General features: G+C 52.7%; 1 protein-coding gene across 2 annotated transcripts; it reads right to left on the bottom strand.

Annotated features, from left to right (window-relative positions):
- Window positions 1-1212: 1212 nt before the first annotated feature.
- On the bottom strand, window positions 1213-8029 carry HSP90AB1 (heat shock protein 90 alpha family class B member 1). Of its 2 annotated transcripts, none has more exons than XM_027735198.2 (12): window positions 7946-8029; window positions 7705-7851; window positions 7360-7566; window positions 6892-7051; window positions 6553-6686; window positions 5778-6089; window positions 5180-5345; window positions 4804-4994; window positions 4375-4522; window positions 3861-4129; window positions 3101-3434; window positions 1213-1788 (listed from the first exon to the last, which is right to left on the bottom strand). In XM_027735198.2, exons 2-12 carry the CDS (start codon window positions 7849-7851, stop codon window positions 1679-1681), a joined length of 2178 nt encoding a protein of 725 aa, XP_027590999.2. In that variant the 5' UTR covers window positions 7946-8029; the 3' UTR covers window positions 1213-1678. The 2 variants fall into 2 exon arrangements, 1 of the variants encoding a protein (XP_027590999.2); XR_003543338.2 differs by lacking the exon at window positions 1213-1788 and adding an exon at window positions 3696-3761 and having other exon boundaries at window positions 3344-3434.
- Between the last annotated feature and the right edge of the window lie 1373 nt (window positions 8030-9402).

Raw genomic sequence — 9402 nt, 5'->3', positions numbered from 1 at the left:
CCCCAAATGTGTGCTGCCACCATCTGCTGACAGACTGGAAATGGAAAGTGGTGGGTTTTTTTTTTCCTTGGTAAAAACAAACAAACAAACCAACCCAAATAACAACAAAACAAACAAAAAAACCCAACCAAAAAACCCATATTGTCTGCCAGGTTAGGAATGGGATGCAATAGGATAACTTTTCTAATTTAAATTTAAAGAAAACATTAGTGAGAAAAAAAAAAAACTAAAACATTCACTTTAAAAGAAATCACTTGAATGATTCATTATTTGGCAGAACCTTCCTTTCCAGAGAGAAATCTTACTTTTAAACAATTTGCTAGCTCAGCTCCAGCACTGTCCTAGAAGGCTGCACCCACACAACTGCCACACTGGCAGCACAGTGTTATACAGTGTCTTGGTGTGCAGCAAGGGATTCCAGTAGGCTCTGCCTCCCTGGTGAAGATGGATACTGGCTAAAACCCACTCCATTTTGTGCCTGTGGCAGCTGGCATGCAGGCAGCAAGAGAACTTGATGTTGGTGTCATTTTTCCCTGACAAACCCCAAGGGCCATTGTGGCCAAGGGTGACAAACCCTGCTCACACAACGTGAGCTCAGTGCAAGGGACAGCTCAATCAGAGGTGATGCCCCCGGCTGCTTTGTCATCTGGAACACGACAGAAGCCAAGGGATGGCCTGATCCTGTCAAACACCCAAGGGCTGCAGAAGACCAAAAAGGGCAGGCTGGAGGTGGGAAGAAAGGCATCTAGAATCTTTTGGCCTAAGAGCTAATGGGAGGCAGCTTGAGTACAGTTCTGAGTTGTCACTCCACCCCCTGCTCCACATTGCAGTGGAACAGGCAGATGGTTCCTGCCACAGCTCCTGCCCCAGGGGTGCTCAGATCAGACCAGCCAAGAGCAGCCCAGGCTCAGGCCTTGGCACAGCTCATCCAGCTGACCCGTGCAGACTGGAAAAGTTTGCTCCCAGGCTGTGGGGACATGCAGTGCTCTACGCGGAGAACTACTGCCCATTGGAGATGACCCCACCTGCACAGCAGGTCATGTGTTCCACCCACTTTATTTTCCCTGGGCATGGAAGGGGTAGCAATCACCTAAAGCAGGGTTCTGAAAAGCAGTCAGGGCACAGGAGAGACCAGCAGCCTGATACCCTCAGGCACAAGCTGAGACCTTTTCCTCCACAGAGCAGGCATGAAACACAAAGGACCCCACCATGTAAATCATCAATTCTTTAATTGCAGTAGAACAAATAACAGAAAAATAATCAAACAAACAAAAACCAACTGAAGTACAATATTCTACCCCAGGGGTTCAGGGAGGCAGCAGCTCAGAGGAAACGCTCTCCCAACCCAATGGAACAAGGGCAGTGTTTGATGCCTACTGGTAACATGGGATACCCCAGGAGGGGCTAAAAGAGGAAGCCTGATGCTTCCTTACCTCCACTCCCCATCAGCAGCTGTTCCTACACAAGCAGAAAGACAGGCTCGGGCTACCTGAATCACGCACTACAAACAGGAAATCATACCCTCCTGCACCCTGCCAAAAACAACCCCAACCAAACATAGCCAAAAAAATAGACACCATCATGGAGTCAGTAGCAGGTGGTGGGAGCAGACTCCCTTCTAAGCAGACATGATATAGGGCAGAGGTCTGGTAGATGAGGGAAGAGCCTTTCTCCTTCTTTAGTCTACCTCTTCCATGCGGGATGCATCTTCATCTCCCTCCAGAGGGGGGATTTCCTCAGGGACAGCTGCACTGGGCTCCTCTACAGTCACCTCATCTTCATCAATGCCTGGGAGAATGGAAAGAAAGGAAGAGATGAGGCCTCCAAGTGCTACCTGATCCCAGAAGAACAGCCTCTCCCAGAGCAAACCTGTCTCCTGCCCACAGCCTGAAGAACAGGGCTATTACCATCCAGTAGTTCACAGAATCACAGAATATCCGGAGTTCGAAGGGACCCACAAGGATCATCCTGGCCCTGTACAGGACCATCTCCAGGAGTCACACCATGTGCCTAAGAGTATTGTCCAAATGCTTCCTGAACTCTGTCAGGCTTGCTGCTGTGTCCGCTTCCCTGGGGAACCTGTTCCAGTGCCAAAACATACTCAGGGTGAAAAACCTTTTCCTCCCATCTAACCTAAATCTGCTCTGACACAGCTTCATGACACTCCCTCAGGTCCTATCATGGGTCACCAGAAAAGAGATCAGTGCCTGACTCTCTTCCCCTCGTGAGGAAGCTGCAGACTGCAATGAGATCTCCCCTCAGTCTCCTCCAGACTGAAAACTAATAGAACACAAGTCTATTATTAGGAGTTATTGTCAACTACAGCACTAATCCTGTATCACGTTCCCAGTAACATCTGCACTAATATATGGATATATGCCATTGGAGGGCACTCCTTAGCCAGTAGAGGTTAACGACAAAAGACCTGTCACCCAGCGCCACAAACCCCTGAAGTGAATGTGGTTTAAGACATGAGCATTTCTCTCAAGACAAACACAGTAAATCCAGTAGTCACAAGTAAAGCAGTTGCAAGGCTCTAAAGCTACTTAGTTTCCAACACTGCAGGTATTTCAGTTTACTCTGAACAGAAAGTTGTACTACCATACAGACTTCCTAGCTGCAGTTTGAGTAATACAAGACCCTACTCCTACTGAGAACAGGCAGTAAAGAGTTAACACCTTAGCTGTGCCAAGGCACAGCACTTATGATTTACATTTTAAGCTAAATAGCAAACTTGGAGAAAAAGGCTGGGTACAAGCACAAACTGTTTTACCAGGTGGGTTACATCATCCATGACAGACTTTTGACATTTGCTCTGAAGAAATAAAAAGGCTCAGCTTGTGATCTGAACAGCCTGGTGGTGGGTCCTGGCCTTGTGGAAGACAGGACAGTCCACTCAGTGCCCTGAGTTGTCCTGAAGTACCTTGTTTAATGCTTCCACTTACCCCTGGCCACCTTAGGTACACAGCCAGTTCTGCACATCACACCAGCATGGCTCACTTATGGGCCTCCCCCGGCCCCAAGACAGTTACAACTAGCCCGATCAGTTAGCCTGCCTTCAGGGCCTGCTCCAGACCTGAGAAGCTGCATGGATATTTACCAAGGCCCAGTTTGATCATCCTGTAGATGCGGTTGGAGTGGGTCTGGGGATCTTCCAGGGAGAAACCAGAGGACAGCAGAGCAGTCTCGAAGAGTAGCACCACCAGATCTTTGACAGCTTTGTCGTTCTTGTCAGTGTCAGCCTTCTGGCGGAGGGTTTCCACAATCGGATGGTCAGGGTTGATCTCCAGGTGCTTCTTGGCCATCATATATCCCATAGTAGAGTTGTCCCGTAGTGCCTGAGCCTTCATGATGCGCTCCATGTTGGCTGTCCAGCCGTAGGTGCTGGTGACGATGCAGCAGGGAGAGGAGACCAACCGGTTTGAGACCGTGACCTGTCAATGTAGCTGAGGGTTAGCTGAGCAAGGTCTCCGTATGGCCTGGACTAGGCCCAGCCACGGCACACATGATAGCTTAAAGTCCTTGTCCCAAGTTCAGCTGGGGACACCCCAAAGCAAACAGAGATCTTCCAAGCAGTTCCAGGACTGCTGCACAGACTAGTTTGGACAGCTCGGCCAGCATTTTGAGCACCCACTGCATGTTTCCCACACTTACCCTCTCCTATCAATGCACGTATTTGGGTCAGTGCCCCTCACCTGCAGCCTGGCTGCTTAGAGCAAGACGGTGCATGCTGGGACCTCCAGACTCCTTTAGCGGCTCCTCTGCAGGAGATGAGAGGCATGCATTGAGCTGGGGCCCTTGCCTGCAGCACGGAGGACCCCCTCCCTCCAGCCCAGGGCTGGGCTCCCTGCCCATCTCACCTTCTCCACCTTCTTGTCCAGGATCTCCTTCATCAGTTTGCAGAGGTTCTCGAACTTGGCCTTGCTCTCCTCCATCTTCTTTTTCTCCTCCTCATCCTCAGGCAGCTCCAGCCCCTCTTTGGTTACTGATACCAGGGTTTTGCCATCAAACTCCTTGAGCTGCTGCACACAGTACTCGTCAATGGGCTCTGTCATGTACACCACCTCAAAGCCACGCTTCCGCACACGCTCCACAAAGGCTGAGTTGGCAACCTGCTCCTTACTCTCCCCTGTGTTTGTGGAGGGTAGAAATGAAACATCACCAAGACATAAGAGTTGGTTACAGCAGAACAAAGAGCACCAGTCACTTGGAACCCCTAACGTAAAACGGGCAGCATCCAGGGCTCTAGGCCTGTTGGCCTTTCCCCAGCTCTTAGGGATAGGCTGCTGAAGGCAGCAGGAAAAGTTTTAAGTTAGGCTAGTAGGCAGGTAACCTCCCTTCACCTCACTAGGGCTCAGAGGAGCTCTGGCTCACCTGTGATGTAGTAGATACTCTTCTGGTTTTCCTTCATACGGGACACGTACTCTGAAAGCGAAGTGACCTCATCACCCGACTGGGACGTGTGGTAACGCAGCAGCTCCGAAAGGCGCTTTCGGTTGGTTGAGTCCTCATGGATGCCCAGCTGGTGGCAGAAAAGATGCACGAAGCCTCCAGAATGAGACTTGGATGCACTTGGCACCACCCCTGAGGCATAGCCATCTCTGCCCACCTCTTGATCATTTGAGTGTTTGGGGCAGCCAGAGGGGATGGCTGCCCACAAAGGCTCTCCGGGGCACTCACAAGACCCCCTTTCCCTTCATCCTAACATCCATGCAGAGGAGACAGAGTACAGGGACAAGACTGCTTCTCAGCCAGATGGGTCATGGGCCCCTCCCTCCTCCAGGTGCAGTGTGTCCAGCTCACCTTCAGATTCTTGGAAAAGGCCTCATAAAACTTCTTGTAGTTCTCTTTGTCCTCTGCCAGCTCGGAGAAGAGCTCCAAGCATTTCTTCACAATGTTTTTGCGGATCACCTTGAGGATTTTGCTCTGTTGGAGCATCTCACGGGAGATGTTCAGAGGCAGGTCCTCCGAGTCCACAACACCCCGGATGAAGTCTGAGTAGGGGAAATTAAAACATGCATCAAATTAAGGATTCTGAGCTTCAACACAGGAGGAAGAGTGCTAAAACACTGACTGCTGTGCACCCACACCTCATCCAGCCCCCTTTGTACTGGGAGCAGTATCACAGGCTGTGGGGGTCCCAGCTCCACACCAGGAGGCTGAGGCAGGGGGCTCTTACTCAGGTACTCAGGGATGAGGTCGTCACAGCTGTCCATGATGAAGACACGTCTCACATACAGCTTAATATTATTCTTTTTCTTCTTGTTCTCGAAGAGGTCAAAAGGGGCACGGCGCGGGATGAAAAGCAGGGCCCTGAACTCCAGCTGCCCTTCCACGGAGAAGTGCTGTGGAACCAGGAAAGAAACAGCTGCTGGGGTGCTTCACTTCTATCCCTTCCCCCAATACCCACTGTAGGGAGGCTCCTCAGCACTGGGGCTGGCACAGGTGCACAGCAGGGTCTCCAGCATCCAAGCAACCTGGATTTCCCCCTCCTCAGCCTCACTGTCCCCTAGGTGCCAAGATTCTCTGGCATCCAGCAGGCTTGGACAGAGGAGTCATGCTTCTGAGGCCCAACACCCTCCTGTCCTGCTTACAAATCGGCACTGCCAACCCCTCCAACTGCATGGGAGTCACAGTGCAGACTGCCACACCACCAAGTGGCCTGGGATCCCTCAGTCCCAATGAGGCACAACCACGTGTGGCACATGAGGCTCTCGATATGGGCTAGAAAGGGACTCTCTGTCTTTCCCCAGAAGGCAGGGTAGTCAAGTCCCCACCTTGACAGCCAAGTGGTCCTCCCAATCATTGGTGAGGCTTTTGTAGAACTCGCCATACTCCTCCTGGGTGATGTCATCAGGGTTGCGGGTCCAAATTGGTTTGGTCTTGTTCAGCTCCTCCTGGTCAATATACTTCTCCTTGATTTTCTTGGTCTTCTTCTTGCCTTTGTCTCCCTCCTCCTCATCATCAGAGCCCACATCCTCAATTTTGGGTTTCTCCTCATCTTTGGACACTGACTCCTCCTCTTCCTTCTTGTCTTTCTCCTCCTCTGCCTCATCATCACTGATCTCTTTCTCACGCTCCTTCTCCAGCTGTGGAGAAAGGTACAAGAAATAGGTTAGGCCCAAGCAACTCTTACCAGAATTCATTTTTCTCCAGATGAGAAAAATGGGTGTCCTCCAAAGCCTAACAACGGCAACATGTGGCCAAAGCTTCTCTTGGAACCAGCCCTCAGAATCCCTCCTCATACAACCAAAAGCTGTGCCTGAGAGAATGAGACAAGCAGCAGGAAACCCTCCTTCCTCTGTGGCTGGTTTAGATGACCTCCAGCTGTACAGCTCAAAGGTCAAAATCGTAGCTGGACACCCTTCATGTCCAATAAACCCCAGCCTCAAAAGAAACTGGGAGCACCACTGCTCAGTACCCAGCAGCCAAGAACTATGGAAAGGAATGGAAGAGATCATGCTCTGGGCCTTCTCTGTGTTCCTGCTCTTAACATCACCCACCCCTGCCTCCAGCTTTCCAGTGGGTCCCCACTGTCCTTTCCTTACGTACATAGAGCGTGATGGGGTAGCCAATGAACTGGGAGTGCTTCTTCACCACTTCTTTGACACGACGCTCCTCCAAGTACTCAGTCTGGTCCTCCTTCAAGTACAGGATCACTTTGGTGCCACGTCCAATGGGTTCACCTGCAGGGAGAGGAGAGAAACATCAGGATTTCAGGGCATGGCATTAAAGGGCAGAGAGCAACTGCGACCAGCTCCTCAAGCCTAAACACTACAGGATACCTAGGATTAACTAGTGTGACTGACAATGCAGCACAGCTCTATGGAGCACCAGAAAAAGGGGTGCTTCTAGCAGAAAAATGTATTTGTTTTTTTGTACAATACGTACCGTGGTCAGTTTGGACAGTGAAGGAGCCCCCAGCTGATGACTCCCAAGCATACTGCTCATCATCATTGTGTTTGGTAATGACTACCACCTTCTCTGCCACCAGATAGGCAGAATAGAAGCCCACACCGAACTGCCCAATCATGGAGATGTCTGCACCAGCCTGTGAAAGCAGAGAGTAACTGATAAGACCAGCGAAGAGATGGAAAATGTCCGCAACTGATTCACACCAGCAAAGAACTGGGTCAGCACACAGAGAAAAACAGGCAAGCGCCAACAGGCAGCCAGCCCTACCCTTAGCTCCTCCCTGCTGCTGGAAAGGTGGGGAAGCATACTGGGGCAGGCAAACAGCTCCCACAGCAAACAAGGCAGCAAAGCCTTTTTATTATTTATTTATTAATTAGTATTTGTACACTAGTGCAAGCCCGTGTCCCAGGCCCCAGGAAACCCATGCAGTCAAACGCAACCCACCTGCAGGGCTTCCATGAAGGCTTTGGTCCCGGATTTGGCAATAGTGCCCAAGTTGTTGATCAGATCCGCTTTTGTCATCCCAATGCCAGTGTCCACCAGGGTGAGCGTTCGGTCCCGGGGATTGGGGATGATGTCAATCTTAAGATCCTTCCCGCTGTCCAGTTTTGAGGGGTCGGTCAGGCTCTCATAGCGAATCTTATCCAGGGCCTAGGGGAGAGGGAGATCATCACCACGGCCTCCCAGGACACCCAGGCCACGGCCTCTCTCTGGGCGCCCCCAGCAGGACACCAGTCCGCAACCCGGGCCCCCCGCAGAGGAAGGAGCCCACCCCCCGCCTGGGCTCACGTCAGAGGCGTTGGAGATGAGCTCCCGCAGGAAGATCTCCTTGTTGGAATAGAAGGTGTTGATGATAAGCGACATGAGCTGGGCGATCTCCGCCTGGAAGGCGAAGGTCTCCGCATCCTCCTCATCGTGCTGCACTTTTTCGGGCATCTACAAGGCAAACACAGCCCATGTTCAGGCCATTAGCACTGGGAGTAGGGAGGCGGGGGCCCCGGGCCCACCCCACCCGCCGCTCTGCCCTTACCGTCTGAGGCCTGAGGGACGGGTGAAAAACCTGCCCCTCCACCGGCCGTCTTTTATAAGCACGGAGAGGAATGCCTCACCGCACGCCATATCTTTCCGCCTTAAAGGGGCCTTGGTCAGCGCGCCGCAGATAAATGGTGTATGGGAGGCATTGGCGTTGCCGTTTAGCGGCGGCCATGGTGGGGGCGGGCGCGCAGTGCTCAGCTTCATACTGCCGCCATGCTGCCTCTGGGTCGTAGCACCCCTCTGTCTCTCTCCGCGGCGCTCGGAGGGTCCCGGTGCCGCGGTCCTCGGCCCTCCGAGCGCCCCGGCGAGGGACTCTTTTCCGCGCCCCGCCGCGGAGGAACGCAGTGTTCGGTGCTAAGTCCGCAGAGGTCACGGAGGTGTTGGCGGCGGCGCCTTCCCGGATCCGGGCCTGGGGCAGAGAACCGGGGGGCTGCAGCGCCCCAGCTGCTTCCTGCAGCTCCCCATGAGGTCGCGGGCCGTGCAGCTCAGCTGTCCTGAGGCGGGATGCACTGGAGCACAGAGGATGAGAAGGGACGGGACGGGAAGTGTCAGGAATGGAGCGCCTGGCAGGTCCGTGTCCGCATTGCAAACCAGTTTGGATAGGCTGTACTTCCAGGGTCTAAGGGAAGCAGTAAGATAAGTCTTATCATCCCTGTATCTGGAGTGCTGTATTCAGTTCTGGGCTTCTTGGTAAAAGAGAGACATGGAGTTGCTGGAGCAGGTCCGGTGGAGGGCAACAAAGATGATGAGGGGACTGGAACATCTCTTGTGAGGAAAGGCTGAGCGAGATGGGCCTGCTCAGTTCGAGAAGAAATGAGTGACAGGGGACCTCATCAATGTGCGTATAAATATCTGAAAGGAGGGTGCCAAGAGGAGGGATCCAGGCTCTGCTCGGTGGTACTGAGCAATAGGACGAGGGGCAATGGGCAGAAACTGATGCACAGGAAGTTGCACTGAACATGAGGAGGAACTTCTTTACTGTGCAGGTGACTGAGCAAGGGCACAGATTGCCCAGAGGGTTGGGGAGTCTCCCTCACTGGAAATATTCAAGAACCATCTCAACGCAATCCTGTGCCATGTGCTCTAGGATGACCCTGCTTGAGCAGGGAGGTTGGTTGGACCAGGTGACCCACTGTGTTCCCTTCCAACCTGACCCAACCTGTTACCTTCCAGTCCTGTGATTCTATGTTGAGGCTGTGGGCACACAGGCCTGATTAGCAAAGGAAGCTGGAAGTGGGATCAGGGTGCCCGAGCCCCAGTTTCTGATGCCTGGGGATGCCGAGGAGGTGATGGCTGTGAATGATGTGGGCCAGAGGGAGGGGGGAGTCCCGCTGGCAGGCTCTTGTAGTTCCCCGCCAGGATCAGGAGGTGGCACTCTGGCTGTTCCCAGGCACAAGGAAAGCTCCCAGGTGGGTGTGCTGCAGGTCATAGCACCCCAAAATGTGCAGGTGA

This window comes from Pipra filicauda, unplaced genomic scaffold (assembly GCF_003945595.2).
Source record: "Pipra filicauda isolate LSUMZ 115617 unplaced genomic scaffold, ASM394559v2 scaffold72_size3293161_pilon, whole genome shotgun sequence".
Classification (NCBI taxonomy): Eukaryota; Metazoa; Chordata; class Aves; order Passeriformes; family Pipridae; genus Pipra; species Pipra filicauda.
This window is presented reverse-complemented; position numbering and strand designations above follow the sequence as displayed.